Source organism: Diabrotica virgifera, chromosome 9 (assembly GCF_917563875.1).
Source record: "Diabrotica virgifera virgifera chromosome 9, PGI_DIABVI_V3a".
In the NCBI taxonomy this organism is placed as follows: domain Eukaryota; kingdom Metazoa; phylum Arthropoda; class Insecta; order Coleoptera; family Chrysomelidae; genus Diabrotica; species Diabrotica virgifera.
This window is the reverse complement of record NC_065451.1, coordinates 195,528,644-195,549,737: the sequence shown is the minus strand read 5'-3', so window position 1 is coordinate 195,549,737 and position 21,094 is coordinate 195,528,644. Positions and strand designations below refer to the sequence as shown.

At 32.7% G+C, this 21,094-nt stretch overlaps 1 protein-coding gene and 1 long non-coding RNA gene across 12 annotated transcripts in view; one reads left to right on the top strand and one right to left on the bottom strand.

Moving 5' to 3' along the window:
* The first annotated feature begins 959 nt into the window (after positions 1–959).
* Positions 960–3,134, top strand: LOC126891996 (uncharacterized). Its single transcript, XR_007700648.1, has 2 exons — positions 960–1,630; positions 1,800–3,134. It is a non-coding gene; the product is annotated as an uncharacterized LOC126891996 (long non-coding RNA).
* Positions 1,991–21,094, bottom strand: part of LOC114339236 (protein NDRG3) — a 658,690-nt gene continuing 639,586 nt past the window's right edge. For 7 of the 11 annotated variants that reach the window (XM_050661376.1, XM_050661374.1, XM_050661373.1 and 4 more), the window contains one exon: positions 1,991–4,151. In XM_050661376.1, coding sequence (XP_050517333.1) covers positions 4,006–4,151 — 146 coding nt within the window. In that variant the 3' untranslated portion in view covers positions 1,991–4,005. The remainder of the gene's footprint in view (positions 4,152–21,094) is intronic. The other 4 variants (XR_007700645.1, XR_007700646.1, XR_007700643.1 and 1 more) reach the window with 4 other exon arrangements.

Below are 21,094 nucleotides of genomic sequence, written 5' to 3'. Positions count from 1 at the left end.
CAGTGGCCTACGAATTTTTATAATTTCTGTATTGAAATTCATTACAACTCAAATCCTATCAGATGACTTTCCACTATTCTGAACAATATTACTGGTTAATTCTCTTCGACAACATTCGTATTCGACAAATTCTCAGGTGATAACATATAACCATTGTGTCTTTCGAAATAAGCACCAACTACCACACCAAACACCCACCAATTATAGGAAATAGTCCAAAACATTGGCCTGTATTGTAGCGTTTTCATTTTCCTGGTAATAACTGCCCTTTAATATTTTGATTGTGCTGTACCAAGATATGCCTATACTATTTCGTAGACTATTTTATTACGTCTATCTAGGCTGTATTTCGAGATCCCACAAATTAATTTTGTCTGTGTTTAGGCTAGTTAAAAAGTACATAATATTCGCAGACGTACTTTCTTCCTCGAAGTACCTATTAAATGTTTATGTTAACATTTAGCAATTCCTATGACGTACGTTATAAAATGATACAGCACAGTGAATAAATCAAGAGAATCGTATTCTGTATTTTATTATTTCTTGTTAAATTTTGTGATCTCGCTTAGCTATACTCAGTAAGAAGATAAAAGAGGAAGTGTTGCTTTGAGTCAGGTAGTATGGTAGCATCTTGTGGTAAACAAATTATCAGGTGAAATAATCACTTGAGAAAAATGCTTTGACAACCTAACAACTGTATTGTATGGTTGAATCTAGTTGTATGTTACAAGACAATATTCCAACAGATCTATATTAGGATATTCTTGCAGTGTCTCATCTAAGAATTTGTTGACAACATTCAGAATAACTGAACATGAATTTGTAGATAAATGTGTCCAATTTTTAATAATAATACCAAATACACCAGTAATAATATCAGAATATTCACAGCATGTAGTGTCTGCTCTATAACAACAAATAGATATTTGAACAAACTCTGAACGCTCCTGTTAAATAAACTCTATTTTTCTTATCAGCTGTACATATATATTAGACAAAGCTAAAACTTATCTTGTAAGGGTGCGTCTATAGCGCACGCTGGTTTCCGAAGTCAGCACCGAGTGCGTGTGCAAATAATCATTTGCATTTAAACAGGCCTGTCCAAAGTGCACCTGCGCGCTGTTATTAGGATTATTCGCACACGGACTCGGCTTTCTGACTCGGAAAACAGCGTGCAATGGACGCGCCCTATAAAGATACACCAAATGTTGGAGCTTTCAGAGTTTATGCAAGCTCTTGACAGTACTAACAAATAACAAGTAACTTTTTCTAATCCTGTTTTCACATCAACAATCACATACTTTCCAATATTTTGATTTACCTGTTAATAATACATAGATAAAAATATTATCTTCAGCTCTAATTCTATGGATATAGGGTATCAACGTCATCAAAAATGTAGACACACAGTGCGGGGTTTTAGTAAAAAATCGATTCAGTAACAATTGCTTTAAAAAGCAAATATATACGTCTATATTATTTTGATTCACAGCGAAGAAAAAGCGCTCAAACATATTTCGAGCTACGACTCTCCCCCTATTCTCTCTCTCCGGCCAATGAATAAGAGGAGATTCACATGACAAGCGGTTAACGCGCGGTAGGCTTTTGTATAGTGTTCAATATAGGTATGGTGAGTGCTTGTCAGTTGGTAGAAAGCAGGTCTCTTGGTTGAAGAATATCCGGGAGTGAACAGGAATAAAGAAAGCAGAACACCTATTTAGAATAGCTAGAGACAGAGACAGTTTCGCCATGTTAATCGCCAACGTCAAGGGGACTTGATAGGGCACGTTAAGAAGAAGAAGAGTGCTTGTCAGGTGTTGAATGTGCCATGTCTACGGTAAAAACAGTGACTCACCTATATTCATGAAATCTTCGTTCAAAAACTTAACAGAGAGGTCATTAGGCCTACCTGAGATAAAGACATTGTTGTATACAAAACAGATCAACAGTGTTGCCTTACGTGATAGTGGCTGATGAAGCTTTTGTCATGATGGAGAATACAATGCGGCTATATGGGGGATAACGGATCAACTAGATCCAGATATAGAAATAAAACAGAATAGCAATGACCAAATTTTTTGTATTAATCATCTCAGTTTAGAACTAAGACAAAGAAGGGTTAAGTGCTGTGTTTGGTCTGTACTTTTGTATGGTGCAGAAGTATGCACGCTAAAAGTATCGATCATGAACACAACTGAAGCATTGGAAATATGGATTAATAGACGGATGCTGTCGATATCTTGGAGAGCAAGAAAAACGAATGAAGAAGTAGTAAGGAGAGTCAACAAAAATAAAGAACTACTAAAGACTGTTAACACCAGAACATATCTTATCTGGGACATACAGTGAGGGAAAATCAATATAAAATATTACAACTGATCCTTAAAGGCAAAATAGAGGGCAGAAGAGATGTAGGAAGAACACAAGTTTCTTTCGCAATGGTGATCACCAACGTCTGACATTTCTGATATGGCACGTGAAGAAGAAGAAGATATGGGAGGACATGCCAAAAAAATATTTAATCATCGTTTAACATTGGTACGCCGGTATATCGAATGTATATTTGACATCATGTGCAATAAATGGCGTATTTAACATAGGTGTAAGATGTTAACAACGGTTTTGCAGAAAATATCATAAAATTGATGTGTACACTACAGAACTAAGTCATAACAGAGGAAACCAATGATCTCAAAGCACGTGTTGACAACAGTCGATGGCCAAAGCAGCGTTAAAAGCGCGTCAGCATGTGTACGGACTACATGAAATGTATGTAGTTCTAAACGCGCGTTATCAACATGCGTGTTAAGCGCTTGTCATGTGAACCTGTCCTTAACCATCAGGAATATAATCACACGTTGCTTTTTGCGCACTTTTTCTTGGCAGTGCATGTTATATTTAATAACTTCAATAGTTTTACTAAATATCATAATTTTATACATTAAAAGCAGTTGAGATATGGAAGGGAGTGTTTGATACGAATATATAATATTATGTTCTATACATTTTGGAGCACAGATGACAGTATAAACATAACCTATTTTAGACTTATGTATTTCAAAATAGAATGTTTTGGTACCAAAATGCGCATTTTTTTCAAACAAAAAAACGCCACTAAGCAATGGTTTTCAATTTTTCGAAAAAAAAACTAATGTCTTTCATGTTATTACCTGTTGGCTAATAATGTTCATAAACTCCAACTCTTCTAAGCCGATAGAATTAAGTAATTTACGTGACTTATTTGGTACTGAAACAAACTAGTTCCAAGTGTAGAGAGTGTTTTATTAAGTATATACAATATTTAGAAAAGCCTTCACTATGGTTATGACATTTTGTAACGCGACAGTTCATAACCTCACAAATGGTAACGGCCAATTCGTAACGGCGACTCTTCGTAACTATACCTATTCGTAACGTCAACATTTTTTTTAGCAAATTTAGCATTACTGAATGTATACAATGCATGTGTTTTGCATACTTTCCTACACTAAAAGTAGTGGCACTTCTTTTAAGACCACTTCCTTTTAAATATATTTCACACATATTTTTGCATATATTTTTGTAAATATGACAACTAAAGAATATATTTTTTATCCTGACATCAGTTTAAAGTACATAGTAAAATTATTGTTACAGGTAGATTATATTTCTTTTAAAACACAATTTTCAAAATACATTTCTCCACGAAATATGAAATGCGTTAAAAATATTTAGCCTGATGCAACTGTAATAAAAGCTGGTTTCCACGCCAACAAAAATAAACACAATAATTCAACTTTGACGTTACGAAATGTCGCCGTTACGAATTGCCGGCGTTACGAACTGTGACGTTACGAACTGTGGCGTTACGAACTGTGGCGTTACGAGATGTCTCGTCACGCTCCACTATACCGTGTCGATATTTTTGATGAAGTCCTCTTTTGCGTAATTTTAAATTTACAGCCAAAATATTCCACCAATCGCGTCAGTCACAATTATAAATTTCAATACAGTTTGCGGTAACATTTAGCATACGACTGCTGATATAGGATTTTCTGTGATATGAATGATACTTGCAGGCCACTGCCCGGTGGGTGACATCTTTGACTTGAGCAATTCCTCTAGAGAAGCTTTACGAAACATTGCCATTTTGGTTGGAGAAAGAGGAGCGACTGAAAAAATAATCAATTGTTAGTTGTATATAAGAAAACAAAATATTATTACACTTTCTAATACGTTTAACTTATAGTTTATTACAGATCCTTTAGCTAATATATTGTATCGAAAAAGTTACTTTTTACCGACCTCAAATAACGGTTGCAACTAGACTGTCTACAATCGAGGACCCGATAGAATCCAGAGCGCGATGGATAGAGATGATAGAGAAAATTAAATAACAACAAAGAAAATAGCTTTGGTTTGATGAAAAATTTAAACAAGACATACACAAAAGAAATGAACGGTATACTCTAGAAAAGCACTCCAAATTTGCAAAAGAAAGAAGAGGAGATACGAAAACGATCAAATATAAAAATGAATGAGGATTTCAATCAAAGCCACACTAGAGAAACATAAATTCCTGAAACAACTCAGAGAGGGTTATAAACCAAGCACTAATCTTTTTAAAAATAGTGGAGGATAGATTATCAATAATGATGCAGCTAAAAGCAGGCTAGAAAACTGGACCTCTTGAGGGTCTGCTAACACAGCAAATACAAACAAATACAGCCCATACAGTAGGGAGTTGGAGATAACAGAAAACCTCGTAGAAGGGCTAGTGGAACTATTGCGAAGACCAAGAAAGAGATGAATAGGTGAAGTGAGAACCGATGCTAAAAAGATACATATGGTATATAAGAGAAAGAAAGAAGCTAAGGGAAGGAATACTTGAAGGCGGATGTTGGGAAGAACAGGGCTTGAGCTGTCGCGCCATTAGAGAGAGAAAAAAAAGAGAGAGAGAGAGAGAAAGAGAATGAGACAGAGAGAACTTTACTTTGGATGTCTAGATAAAATATATTGGCATTCAAGAGAATGAAAAAGTGGATTACTTGCCAGTGGCAAAAAATCACTTAAACCTATAACCTTTCGTTCGCATAGCAAGAGGCACAGGCAAAAGAACGATATAAGACTAGGTGGAAAGGATAAAACGTAACGACTGATACGAACAAAGGGGTCTCAAACATTTGAAGGCTTTTATAAATGCACCTTCGAAGAAGACATCCAAAGATCTACTAGATGTAAATAGGAAAGACCTGCGAATTACTGTATGTCTCCTAACAAGAGATTGTTGTCTCAAAAGACAAAAAAAATCTGACCGACAGAAAGTGCGAATTGCAAATTTTGTCAGGTTGAAAATGAGAGCACTTTGTTGCACTTTCTGTGCAACTGAGCAACTAAAACCAGGCTCAGTCTTATCCTACATGCACTCTGTCTTGTTGTATGGAGTAGATGCTTGGACTTTCGAAGAGTGGATATACCGACCTATGCTTGTCCTAGCAGCTCGTGTCCCATTTGAATAAATGATGGACAATTTTCATCCTAACATGAATCATGATTGTAACTTACATACCTACATAAGTCTTCTGGTAAAAAGGCATTAAATACTATCAAAAATAAAGATATTTAACATTTTATCTGTTCTACAGTCACTTTCTAACACAGTATAAATTTCTTTAAAAACTACTATACATAATTTCTGGATCTGTTATAAACAATATAAGAAAACATATTAATAGTAACCTCAGGTATTAGGTACTATAAAACCCAAATTTTTAAAATTTTCCGTTTGATAAATAATATCCACTTATATTAATGCACACAGTTCTAAGCACTTGTCTGTCAGCCAATAGGTATATAGTAGTAAGAAAGATAAGAACAAAATTTTAAGCGGTGCTGTTATACATTGAAAGATTTACCAAACGGAAAATAGTTGAAGATATTTCATCATTTTGCAACAGTTCCTGTATTTCCTTTCATAAAATCAGTTACGGTTCTATAAAACCATATTAAATAGAAAAAGGGCCACAGTATCCCAAAGGATGGTAGAGTCGGTCTATTACGTTTCTCCGTCTTTCTCTAGAAATTAACATGGATTCAAGTATCCCCAATAAAAATAATCTCTAGGATTCAAATCAGGTGAACGAGGAGGCCATTCAATACTACCTAATCTACCAATCCATCGTCCGAGAAATGTTTCGATCTAAATAACGCCGAACATTTACACCAAAATGAGTTGGAGCTAAACTTGTTTAAACCATAACTCAATAAGATTGGTTGCGAACTTGTTTTTGAGAGCAGATACAATTTTATTTCTGTAGCATTTCACAATTATAGCTTGTTAAATCCATAAAAAATGCCCCAATTACTGAGTAGTCAAAACACCCGACCACACATTTAGTTTTTGTGGTCTTTAGGTATGGTTTTCACGTATCCAGTGTGGATCTACCTCACTCTAATACCTTAAATTTTGGCGATTTACATTCACACACAGTATAAATATTGCTTCGTCGGAAAAACATATTTTATTAACGAAGTTCTCGTCAGTTACAATTTTACTCTTCGTTACCTCACTAAACTGTAATCTACGATCGTAGTTATCTTCATTTAATTCTTGCAATCACTGGATATTATTGGGTTAAAATGAATTCTTATGTAATCCACGCAAAAAACTGAATAATGTCCTACATATTTGTGCAGCTCTGCGTGCAGATGCAGATGTATGTGGATCTTCAACAAAACTCTGCATTAAGAGGCAACAGTAGCGATCAACAGGTAGCAACGCACGCGGTCCAAGATTGCGGCTGTAATTTTGAATATTTTGTCGAGATATTTGGCACACATATTCGTAATATAATACAGAATGGCGGTACAGAGCCCAATTTGAGAAATATGTTAGTATGTGGAAATTACTCTATAACTAAATAAAATATTGCAAAAAGGAGCCTGTACCGCCATTAAGAAGAACAAAAAAATACACTTTCTTCAAATAAACTTTTTTATCCCATGCCTAGATTTTGTGTCACATTGGATCTACTAAAAATCGAATTTCTATAACAAGAAATATAACGTGACTGACTCGGCAACATTTAGCGCGCCTATGAGTATAAAAATTATTGTTTTTGATAGTATAATGTCACTGTCAGTGTCGAATTACCGACGTACTGTTGCCTCACTGTTGAAAGTTCGCAGAACTTTCGAAAAACAAAAATATTGATGACGCACTACTGTTTACTCTTAAATCTTAAGTTTTGTTGTAATTTGTAACAGTTTTTGGTCTACCTGTTCGAATGCCATCTTTCATTCGTCCAGTTTCCTTAAAGCGCTTTATCTTTTTTTGCCGTCGTCTTATAGATAACAGAATTGTTTTACAAAGTTGGCTACTTCACTATAAGATCTTTTATCGTCATAGCCCCTAATCATTACAACAAGTGCTCCCTTTCATTAAAAGCATCTTTATTATAGAACTTTTAAAAACACATAAAACAACTGTCAGCTTTAGTTTTTAATACAATTTATTTTATAAAAGTTTTCCAGAAATGTCCAGCTATTGTTAGGTATATGAATTACAGCATTGAACTGAATGTCAAAAGCACAACATTCTATAATTTACTAAATACCGTTAAAAATATTTGGCACTGAGGAGTTTTATTTATGTAAGACCTTCGTGACTCGACAAAATGCCAATTTTTATATAAGGCTAAACTCGTATTAAAGTGACGATTCCAAGAATGTTGTATTTAAAAAACCAAAGTGACTAATGGTAGTAATGGTATCAGAAAAAAGTCAAATCTGGCAACATTGCAAGCATATAATTTGAAATCTTCATATTGCATAGTAGGCGTGTCAAAGTTTTTGTACAATTCGAACTATCCATTTAAGAGCCCGTTCACATGACAGTTACAATGACTTCACAATGACTTAAACGCGCGTTAACGTGTAAACGGTAAGCATCTAAACATTCCGTATATGTATTTGGAACCTAGGAGTTTTCTATTGGTTCGTTGCAGCACACGGTCATATTTTAACCAATAGGCGGCGAGGTTCCAAACGCATATACGGAATGTTATTCGGTTCCAATTTCATATACGAAATGTTAAATATTCGTACACCGAAAGAGATAAGTTTTTATTAGAGTCTCTTAAAAGGAGATTGATTTTAAAATACTTGTTACTGTTTAATGAAACAAAAACTATAGTATTTGGAATGTTATTTGGTGCGAAATTCTTATACGGTATGTTAAATATTCGTAGAACAAAAAGACGATTTTTATTAAAGCCAGTTAAAATGAGACTGGTTTTTAATAGTATATTATGCAACGAGCATTTAATGATGGTCATTATGAAGCTCGTATTCTACACGAAACGAGCCGCCTAGCGGCGAGTTTCGTATAGAATGAGCTTCATAATGATAATTAAATGCAAGTTGTATACACGGTTTTTTCTATGATCGTTCACAAAAAAAATATATTCAAATTTATTAATTTTGTAACGCAAACAAATTAAGTAGTTTGGCAGTCTGTTTGTCAGTGACAGTTTTTTTACATATTGAGAACTGTCAAAGCGTATATATTTGACTCGCCATTGGTTACTGCGCGTGTGCCACCTTTATCGCGAATGTCATATCGCGATTCTATTGGTTAAAAAATTGTATGTTATTGAAAATCTGTATCATAATGAAGTTCATTATGATACAGGTAGTGACATCAAAATTGAAATATTATAGTATGAAAATAGAAAAGTTATTGTTACTGTAGTATTAAAGATCCATAGGGAAAAAGGTTTTCCTGTAGTTGGCTGTATACCATATAATACAAAAAAACAAATAAAGTCCTTTATAAAGGGTCTATATTTAAAACCCCTAAAAAGGGCTACATCACAGAACTAGTTTTCGATTGGTTGACCTATCATCGTCAGTGCTTTCCTAAAATGAATATAACCTTATAAAATGGTGCAAAGGTTTTAAAATTTTGACTACGGTTAAAAAAGTTGTACGTTATACTCACGTGATCTTACATGCTAACCACCAAAATATTTGTAAATATGTAATATATGTAAATAAAATTTGTAATATTATATTTTCGTGGTTAGCATGGTAAGGTCACGTGAGTATAACCTACAACTTTTTTTAAACGTAGTCAAAATTTTAAAACCTTTGCATCATTTTATCAAGTTATATTCATTTTAGGAAAGCACTGATGATGATTGGGCAACCAATCGAAAACTAGTTCTGTGATGTAGCCCTTTTCAGGGATTTTAAATATAGACTTTTTATAAAGGGCTTTACTCGTTTTTTGTATTATATGGTATACAGCCAACTACAGGAAAACCTTTTTCCTTGTGGATCTTTAATAATACATTAACAATAATTTTTCTATTCTCATACTATAATATATCAATTATGATGTCACTACCTGTATCATAATGAACTTCATTATGATACAGACTTATAACCAATAGAATCGCGATATGATATTCGCGATAAAGGTGGCACAGGCGCAATAACCAATGGCGAATCAAATACATACTATTTGACAGTTCTCAATATGAAAACAAACTGTCAGACTGACAAACTACTTAATTTGTTTGCGTTACAAAATTAATAAATTTGAATATATTTTTTTGTGAATGATCATAGAAAAAATCGTGTATATAACTTGCATTTAATTATCATTATGAAGCTCGTACTCTATACGAAACTCGCCTCTAGGCGGTTCGTTTCGTATCCCTTATACTCGCTTCATAATGACTATCATTAAATGCTCGTTGCATAATATACTATTAAAAACCAGTCACATTTTAATTGGCTTTAATAAAAATCGTCTTTTTGTTCTACGAATATTTAACAAACCGTATATGAATTTCGCACCAAATAACATTCCAAATACTATAATTGTTTTATTTTTATTTAATAATACAGTAACAAGTATTTTAAAATTAATCTTCTTTTAACAGTCTCTAATAAAAACTTACCTTTTTCGGTGTACGAATATTTAATATTCCGTATATGAATTTGGTACCGAATAACATTCCGTATACAGGGTGAGTCATGAGGAACTGTACATACTCCTACCTCGTATAGAGGCTCCTATGGGGAATAACAAATGACCATTAAAAAGTGTCTGCTCCCATTGTTTAATAATATACAGGGCGAGTTTCGCATTTTGACAGAAATTTGTATTCGTCATAATTTTTGAACGGTCAGATCGATGTGTCTCTTATTTTGGTCAATCGTAACACTACTGCCACCTAATCAACTGATTTATTCAAACTAGAAAAAATCAGGTCCGGCTTTAAAAAAATTAGTTCGTTTGGGTCTTAAAAAAAATTTCACCCTGTATAAGCTTTTTGAAAACTCTAATATGAATTTTACAAATAAGACAAATAGGTAATTAAAATAACATATTTATTTTTTTCCGCACACGATTGCTTAATTTTTTATAAAAAAATCAAATTTGATTATGAATTAAAAGTTTGGTAAAGTGAACCATAGATTTAAGAAAATTAACTTTTATTACCAAAATTAATTTTTTTTTAACAAATATTTATTTTATGTTACCACCAATCAACTGATTTATTCAAACAAGAAAAAAATCAGGCCCGGATTTAAAAAATAAGTTCGTTTTGGTCTTAGAAAAAATTTCACCCTGTATACGCTTTTTGAAAACTCTAATATGATTTTTACAAATTAGACAAATAGGCAATTAAAATGGCATATTTGTTTTTCCCCACACGATTACTTAATTTTTTATAAAAAAAATCAAATTTGACTATGAATAATTAAAAGTTTGGTAAAGTGAACCATAGATTTAAAAAAAAACTTTTATTACAAAAATGAATTTTTTTAACAAATATTTAATTTATGTTATCACCCAATCAACTGATTTATTCAAACTAGAAAAAAATCAGGCCCGGATTTAAAAAATTAGTTTGTTTGGGTCTTAGAAAAAATTTCACCTTGTATACGTTTTTTGAAAACTCTAATATGAATTTTACAAATAAGACAAATAGGCAATTAAAATGGCATATTTATTTTTTCCCCACACGATTACTTATTTTTTTATTAAAAAATCAAATTTGACTATGCATAAAAAGTTTGGCAAAGTTTTTGCATAGATTTAAAAAAATTAACTTTTTTTACAAAAATTAATTTACAAAAACAACGTTTTTCTTAAAATTAAAAGTTTTACCATTTTTTTTTCTATAACACGTCTATATCTAAAACTTCCAATAACATTTCTTTTGGACTCTATAGTTTAACATAGACGTGATCAAATTGATAAATTTTAAATTTTTCCACCTAATTTTTGCGATTTACAAGTTTGCAACTTTTACAAGAAGAAGACTGAAAGTCTACAACAATTTTCATAGTCTTCACAATGGTAAGAGGTATGTGCTGTAAAAATTTCAGAAAAAAAATATTAAAATGGAACAGAGTTGTAGCGAGTTAAACCGTGAGTTAATTTTTTTTTATTTTTAGGTTAAAATTCCGATTTTGACAAATTTGATTTTTTAATAAAAAATTAAGTAATCGTGTGGGGAAAAAATAAATATGCCATTTTAATTGCCTATTTGTCTTATTTGTAAAATTCATATTAGAGTTTTCAAAAAGCGTATACAGGGTGAAATTTTTTCTAAGACCCAAACGAACTAATTTTTTTAAAGCCGAACCTGATTTTTTTCTAGTTTGAATAAATTAGTTGATTAGGTGGTAATAGTGTAACGATTGGCCAAAATAAAAGACACATCGATCTGACCGTTCAAAAATTATGACGAATACAAATTTCTGTCAAAATGCGAAACTCGCCTGTATATTATTAAACAATGGGAGCAGACACTTTTTAATGGTCATTTGTTATTCCCCATAGGAGCCTCTATACGAGGTAGGAGTATGTACAGTTCCTCATGACTCACCCTGTATGCGTTTGGAACCTCGCCGCCTATTGGTTAAAATATGACCGCGTGCTGCAACGAACCAATAGAAAACTCCTAGGTTCCAAATACATATACGGAATGTTTAGATGCAAACGGTAAGTAAAGTGTATGTAGTTGTAATCGCGAGTTATCAAAACGCGTTAAGCGCTTGTCATGTGAACGGGGTCTAAAAAATAATCAGGCGTTTCCAGATTTTTGGTGCACTCTGCATATGGTCAAATTGCGTTGCTTCGTAACTACAGAGTTGCAGATTCTGGATTTATTTTAGAGTCATCTACAAGAAAAATGAAAATAGAAAAAACACAGGCACTGCTAGCAAACTGATGACGTTCGTATACATTAAAATCATTAGTATCTATTTATTGTCTATTCATCATTCTTCAAAGACAACTTAGGTACCTAGCTAATCACTACCCAGGATCTAATCTAACTGTAACTTTAATAAATACCACCGATATTAGCTAGTAATTGTTATCAGAATACTTTATTACATAATAAAAAGGTTGTGTACAGTGTTGAAGGCAAAATAAAAATCAACGGATATCATGCATTGCGTGTGTATGTAACATAGCCAAGATTCAGCAACTCTACTTTCAATTTAGGTTATCAAGATTGTTTATGTTAGTTTACATTGTCTTTTAATAAATATACATTTTTTAAAATCATTTTAGAGGGGGTGTTTCACATAAACTGCATTTATCTTTGCAATTACATTAAATTAAAATTTGAAAATTTGTACTCAGTACCGAGTCAAAATACATCACTCAAATTACGACGCATACACTCTCTTACAAATAAGTGCAAAAAGATTATTAACAACTCTAATCTCCCACCCCACTTACATAGATGCTGCTGACCATGGTTTACTTCCATCCAGACGACCTCCCACAAAATCAGCAAAGTCAACAGTGGAGAAGAATTCAACCTCAGGACCGCATGGACTGAACTATAAAGGTACGATTCCGACAACGACTTCAACTGCAACGTCAAGACGGCAACTGCAGACGTCAGTTGCAGTTGTCGCGGTGACAGACATCACTACTTTGCACTATTAATTTGTATGAGATTGATTCCGACAACTGACTGCAACTGCTGTCCGGCAGAACGTCAGTTGCTAATAATTATAAAAATTAATAGTGCAAAATAAATACGTTTGGACCTCGATTTTTGACCCTTCGCTTCGTTATCAAACGTATTCGCTTCGTATATGTTTAGTGTACAGATAGCGAATGATCGATAACGAAGGGTCAAAAATCGGGGTCCTGTCATGGTGACAACTGTAACTGCCGTCTGCAGTCGTTGTCGGAATCGTACCTTAAAGTGACAACAGGCCTTAACCCAGGCCACAGCAACCAAATTCAGAGTGGACCGAAGCAGAATGGAACGGTTGTTCTCTCAGAGACAGGGTTAGAAACGAGAAAATCAGAAGAAGGATCGCTCTATGACGTCACAGATGTCATAGAGCGAATAGCATGGCTGAAGTGGAACTAGATGAGCCATGTAGCCAGAATGAATGACGGTCTGTGGGCACAAAAAATTACAGTGTGGATATTGTGAGCAGAGATAGACCATCTGCACGATGGTCCGACGAAGTTAAAAAAGTCGCTCGGAATTCGCCGTAGGAAGCTCAAAACTGTCAGAATTGGAAGAAATTGGGGAGGCCTATGATCAAATTTGGGCACAGAAAGCTGGATGATGAAAGATGGTCCATGTCCATGCTGAACAAAATTAGAACCTGATACATCATAGATGTAAGTACATAATGAAAACGACCGTTACCACGATGTGTCTGAGGACAACTACAATCCAGACATATTACTAGATCATATAATGATAGATCAGAGGAGAGAACCTAACCTGTTACACATGTAATAAATATATTGTGTTCTTTATAATGTACGTGTATGTTTCAAGAGCCATAGGATATATAATTATCAATAAACTTGAACAAATATAAAATTTTGATACATAGTAGGTAGATATACGTATATATATTACCTACACAAAATATGTCTAGAATTTTAAGAAGACTCTAAAAATATAATATTAGATAACATTTAGGTTCTATTAAAAGTTATAAGCTAGATGACATCTTCCGGTATTACCAGAAATGCAAATTCTCACATTTCAAATTTGATTGTTTTCACAGATAAATTGGTCTGTGTGAAACACCCTGTATCAAAAAACAATTAACTTTAAGTCTGGACTATATACCATTTATTTCTATACAACTTCCTTCATATTAGTAAATTCAGTAAAGACATTATTAGGAGGTGCTTGAAATATCGCTTGGACATTGCTGAATCCTATGTAACATCCTAACAACATTGTAACATTCGGTAAAAGCGCTAAGCACCAGTACAAGCACTAATAGTAATACATACAAGCAAATAGGCTGTTACAACTTGGCACTCAACCTACCTGTATATTCTTTAAAAACGAAGTATATTTTCACAAACAAATACGATAAGGAACACAAATTACTAATTTTATTGTCAGTTGACTTAGTTCAAAGTTGTTTTGGGGGGTTCGGACAAATAATCCCGGACAAAAAAAATTCCCACAAACTATCCCTGGACAAAAAATACCCAGACAAAAATAATCCCCGGATAAACAATCCCCACAAAAAATCCCGGACAAATAATCCCCACAATTCATCCCCACAATTCTTCCCCATTTCATTTCATTTCACAAATTTCCAACAAAAAGGAACAAGTTTTTTTGCATTACAATCAAGAGTATCGTTTTCAGGACCAGCAGTTAGCATCACGAAGAGGCAATGTTTTGAACATAGTTATTCAAAGCAGAGTGAGCAAAAGATTTAAGCGAATAATATTACAACAAGATTCCCACATACTTAGCTCATTCCCCATATCTTCCACGATTTTTGAAAAAACTCATACTCTTTTATCATGTAAAATTTGAAGTTTTCAACATGGAATTGGAATTCAAAATTTGATAATCGAAATTACAATTCATGCTTAATATTAACTGCTAATCATTATTTTTGTGCGGTTTCATGGCGATTACTATAACTCTCATGCACTGATTCTGAAAAACATTTGAGTCGATTGCATTCACGGGAAAATTTTTAGGGAACTATTCGTCAGCAAATATTTCTTGCCGATTTTTAGTCCGGAATTTTTTGTGGGGATATTTTGTCTAAAAATATTGTGGAGATTTTTGTCCGGGGATTATTTGTCCTAGTTTTTGTATTGGATCTACATAAATAAAAAAGAGACTTCAAATATGTCTAAAATATATAAAACACATTTTTGTTCTCCCTCAAGGGTGCTAAAAGGTTGTATTATTGAAAAGAACTAAATAATCGTAATTTTGGTACAGTAAAATCAACATTATAGATAGTCGGTAGTTGTAATATTTAACTCCTTGATTAAGATTACTCATTTATTATTATTATCAATGTTTTTATTTTCTTTAGCAGCAGTGGCGCATCTAGAATTTTCCTCTGGGGAGGTTGGCTTGGGCACCGAAATTTTTTTTGTATTGTTTGTGAAAAGCAAGTTACATTTTCCTACTATTCTTTATATATTTTTATATGCCCTGGGTTTAAATCCCAAAACCCCCCGTGGGTGCGCCACTGTTTAGCACTAGTCTCCTATACTCGTGCTGTGTATCGATGTCACATCATGGAAAATGCTTCCACGAAGACGACATTGGGTGGAATTTGTTGTTAAAGTTGTGTAGTTTTGAAAAACGTACTTGTGCAATCGAAAAGAAACGACTTTAAACATTTTGGATTGATTGTAATGTGAAAGTTTAAATTCAGCGTTTTTTAGGCATATTTCAAATAGCTCATATTTGAAGTCAAAACTCAAAATTAAAATTTCATGTTATAGGTTCTGAAGATTAGGCTCTAACAATGCAAATTCCACAGTGACCGGTTAATGGAAGTGATAAGTTTTATTGTTCTCATGAGAATCGTAAGAAATCACAAAAAACGCGCAATGTTTGTTTATTTAACAGCTTTATAGAAACTTACTTCATTTGAGGCAAGATCCAAACGAACAACTTCATACGAATGATGCATTTGTCACCTCTACAACGCTCTTTGATTTTTTTGGATAGGACACTCTGATCAAAAGATATCGAATTTTAAACGTCGAGTTGATACAGATTTAAAAATTGATTTCGCGTGCGTAACTGACATTAAAAATCGCCGATCGCTTCAAGCGTTGTTTCTGAGAGAACGGTTCATTCTACACAAAAAGTGCTAGTTAAGTTTGTTTAGCAGTAAATGGTTGACTTCAATTAGTACCGACTATAAACATCCTGGGTTAACCGATAATAGTATAAAAGGCCCGGTTTCAGGTAAAATTTAAATATGTTTCCTGGTAAAATTTGTCAATCTTGATTTCTTAATTTATTTTAAAACTCATTTGAAAACATTAATTTCGGGTTATATAAGGCAAAGCAATATATTTTACATCCGTTTTTTTGTTTTTGTCGTCGTAATTATTGTAAATTTTGTGGATCCTTTGCTTTATTATAGGAGTACCGTCTAGTCAGTGTTAATTGTCAAAAGACCAACTCTGTCTACCTCGTTTGCTTATCGCTCCGGACCGGTCTTAACAATGGGTCAAGTCAGATAAATTTAATAAGATTTACGACCGCACTAATTGAAGTCAACCATTTACTGCTAAACAAACTTTACCTAAATATTTTTGTTCAAAATTATCTCAGCTACATTTCTTGTTTGAAACATTATTTTTTTCGGCATACAGATTCTTGTCAAATTGATTCTCTTACTAGGGGTATCGTTGGGAGAAGTCCGGAGCTATGAGCGTCAAACTTTTTTGCATCTTTTTGGGGTCCCAATATTGACATTCGCAGCAAAATTCAAATTGTGGTTATGACAGTGGAATTTTCGTCTCTGACAACTTAGTCCAGAGAAATAAGATTTTTCTCGTGACACATCCCCCTCCAGGCCGAAACCAAATTTTTTGAGTAGTATGGACATCTATAGTAATAACCTATATGTTTCCTGCAGCCGATTTTGATGATATACATAGTTGTAAACAAATGAAGATCACAAAACGGTAAATTTTCGCTTTTTTCGTCTATTACCAAAAAGTTAAGCATTTTAAACGAATTTGAGAGTAAGAAACTCATAAATCGTATAAAAAACTTCAATATGGCGTTCGTTGAACCTGTCTATCCTTATTTGTTGCTTAGAAAATTGCAAAATAAGTCATACATTTTGAGATTTTATAAATGTTCATAACTTATGTAAAAATTAAGTTAATAGAACCTTCTTATTAAACGGAATGCTGAGACTTCTTGTGCTTAAATTATATTTTAAATTTCAAAGCAATTGGTCAAATAGTTTAATAGTTATTTAATTTGTTTATCCCAAATTAATTTTTTTTGCAGCACTATAAGTCAGAAAATTATGAGGTTACAGTAACACTTCGGACAGTTTATGAAAGAAGATTTAGGGCCGGTACTTTATGTCCCGGTTAAACCTCGGTTAGCTAACCGGGGTTTAATCGGGACAGAAAAGTACCTCATAGGGCCTCTTGCGTTGTAATAAAAGCAATTGTAATTATTATTATAATTATTTATGAACATAATAATAAGTATAATTGCGTGTATGTCTATTTTATGCATATATTTCTGTCCCGATTAAACCCCGGTTAACTAACCGGCTGTTAACGGAGACATAAAGTACCGGCCCTTATACTATTAACTTAATTAAAAAAAAATAACAATAAGTAATTGTAAACAGTGTAAAATTAGTTTGCAAAAACATGTCGATTTTTTGCTTACTTATAAACAATTAGAATAACTTTTTAACCGTTACCCGTAGAAAAATTATTTTTTCATATTTAGAAAGACTAAATTTTTATACATATTTAGAAAGAAAAACAATTGTCCTAGGACAATTAGGGACGAAGTTAGCCCCCCCTTTTTTTAATTCAGATGTTCTTGCAAAATAATTTTGCAATATTTATAATTATTTTTTGTCATTTTTTTTAAATTAAATTAATAGTGTAAATCTTTTTCTTTCATAAACTATCCGAAGTATTACTGTAACTTCATCATTTTCTGACTTACAGTGTTGCAAAAAAAATAATTTGGGAAAAACAAATTAAATAACTTTTAAACTATTTGACCAATTGCTTTGAAATTTAGGGTATCATTTAAGCACCACAATTCTCAGAACTCCATGTAGTAAGAAGGTTCTAAGTCAATTTTTACATAAGTTATGAATATTGATAAAAACTCAAAATTTATGATTTATTTTGCAATTTTCTAAGTAACCAATAAGGATAGACTTATTCAGCGAACGTCATATTGAAATTTTTTATACGATTTATGAGTTTCTTACTCTCAAAGGGCCTAGCCGGGTAAGATGATGAAAAGTGCCCCCAACTCGATTGGAATTCCATATAGGGCACCGTTTAGCATATATAGTGAAACTAACTTTCTGAAATTTTTAGCCCCCTAGGTGGTCATGTGACCCACCTAGAGCATAATTAGGCTTTTTATGTTTTTATTTTTTATCTCAGCCGCATCGAGAACTAGCGAAAAACTTTAAATAAAAAATTTGTAAGATTTAAAAAGTTCTGTGCGAAAATTTTTTTTTTAATTTTTGGCGGGAAATTTAAATTTTAGAACGATTTTAAAACTTTAAATGAGTATAAAAAAATAACTAAGACATTCGTTTTCACGAAAAAAATATATAACGTGTATTTTTGCATAATATTTCACCCTGAATTTTTTCAAATTTTTAAAATTGGTGAAACGCACCTTCAAAAATAAAAAACCGCATTTTTTCGGTTTTTTTTTTCGTTTTTTGATACAATTTTATACATATTTTTCAAAAAAGGTAACACCGTCACTGGAGCAGGTAAAAAATTTAAAAACAATTGGGGTTTGCTTAATAAAAATTGTTTGTAACACCATCCATTTTAAAGATACAGGGCGTTGAAGAAAACAAAATTTTACACATTTTTTACGATTTCTCCGAAATTGCTGGCAACATTGTAATAAAACTTGGCGGGTTTTAAGAGGTAGTTATTGTGCATGTTTTGACATACAATTAAGGATTTGATATTCATCATTGGCGCGCTTAGGGGTAATGGTCTGAACTTTTCAAAGAAAAAAGATAGTACGCCACTGACATATTTCAAATTAACAATCATTTTTAAATTCCTCATTCAATTTGCGATAAAAAAACTATCTTATCATTTTTTCATACGAGGCGCCGTTTTGCTGCAAAAAATAAAATATCTTAACGCTTCCAAAGTATTCGAATTAATTTTTATAATGGACGTACGAGTTTACGTATGTAGATGTAGAAACTACTAATAGAAGTTCGAATACTTTGTAAGGGTTAAGATGTTTTATTTTTTGAATAAAAATGGCGCGTCTTATGAAAAAAATAGGAAGATAGATTTTTTGTCAATAATTAAACGAGGAATTCAAAAAGGATTGTTAATTTGAAATATGTCAGTGGCGTACTATCTTTTTTCTTTAAAAAGTTCAGACTATTACCCGTATACGCGCCAATGATAAATATAAAATTCTTAATTGTATGTCAAAAAATGCACAACAACTACCTCTTAAAACTCGCCAAATTTTATTACAATGCTGCCAGTAGTTTCGGCAAAATCGTAAAAAATGTGTAAAATTTTGTTTTCTTCAACGCCCTGTATATTGAAAATGGATGGGATTACAAAAAATTTTTATTAAGCAAACCCCAATTATTTTTCAGTTTTTCACCTATTCTAGTGACGGTATTACCTTTTTTGAAAAATATGTATAAAATTTATCAAAAAACGAAAAAAAAAAACCGAAAAAATGCGGTTTTTTATTTTTGAAGGTGCGTTTCACCAATTTTAAAAATTTGAAAAAATTCAGGGTGAAATATTATGCAAAAATACACGTTATATATTTTTTTCGTGAAAACGAATGTCTTAGTTATTTTTTTATACTCATTTAAAATTTTAAAATCGTTCTAAAATTTAAATTTCCCGCCAAAAATTAAAAAAAAAAAATTTTCGCACAGAACTTTTTAAATCTTACAAATTTTCTATTTAAAGTTTTTCGCTAGTTCTCGATGCGGCTGAGATAAAAAATAAAAACTTAAAAAGCCTAATTAGGCTCTAGGTGGGTCACATGACCACCTAGGGGGCTAAAAATTTCAGAAAGTTAGTTTCACTATATATGCTAAACGGTGACCTATATGGAATTCGAATCGAGTTGGGGGCACTTTTCATCATCTTACCCGGCTAGGCCCTTTGTCTAAAATGCTTAACTTTTTGGTAATATGTATACGAAAAAAGCGAAAATTAGCCGTTTTTTATCTTCATTTGTTTATAACTATGTATATCATCAAAACCGGCTGCAGGAAACATATAGGTTATTATTATAGATGTCCATACCACTCAAAAAATTTGGTGTTGGCCTGGAGGGGGTTGTGTCACCAACAGGATATTTTTTTCCCTTATTTCTCTGATAGAAACTGGAGTAGTACTCAAAATGGACAATAAAGGCAGAAACGTATTTGTCTGACCCGATGCAATGCGATGCAATACAGCCCGATGTGACGGATATTTGGCATACAGTTTTACATGTAAGTGGTTATATTTACGTCGGGCTGCATCGGTTAGGATGGCATAGCACTGCGTGCGGTCAATATAACCACTTACATGTAAACCTGTGTGCCAGATATCCGTCGCATCGGGCTGCACTGCATCGCGTTGCATCGGGTCAGACAAATATATTTCTGCCTTAACTCTGTTTATAATAGTATTTTATGTTTAAATTAAAATATCAGCACAATACAAACAACATTCATTCGTGCTAAACGAAGGTACATGCAACGAGTGTGAATTTTATATATGATTGTTTTTTTGAAGTGAATTTTTGGTGTGTAAAAAATGATAACCTCCCATGAAAGTACTTCTTGTTTTGTTAAGAATCTCTAATTAACATCATGAATGTTTTAAAAAATAATATGCAAAAAGTATCAAAACTGTGTTCAATGGAAATAAAATTTATTGTACGTTAGATTTTGTAATAGAAAAAATATTAAAATGTATTACTAACTGAAAGTGATGCAGCTGTAGAATTTTTTTTATTTTGTTCCGTAATAATAATAATACGACGAGTGTTCTCGAAATTTTTAGTATCAAGATAACTGTAAAACTTTCGAA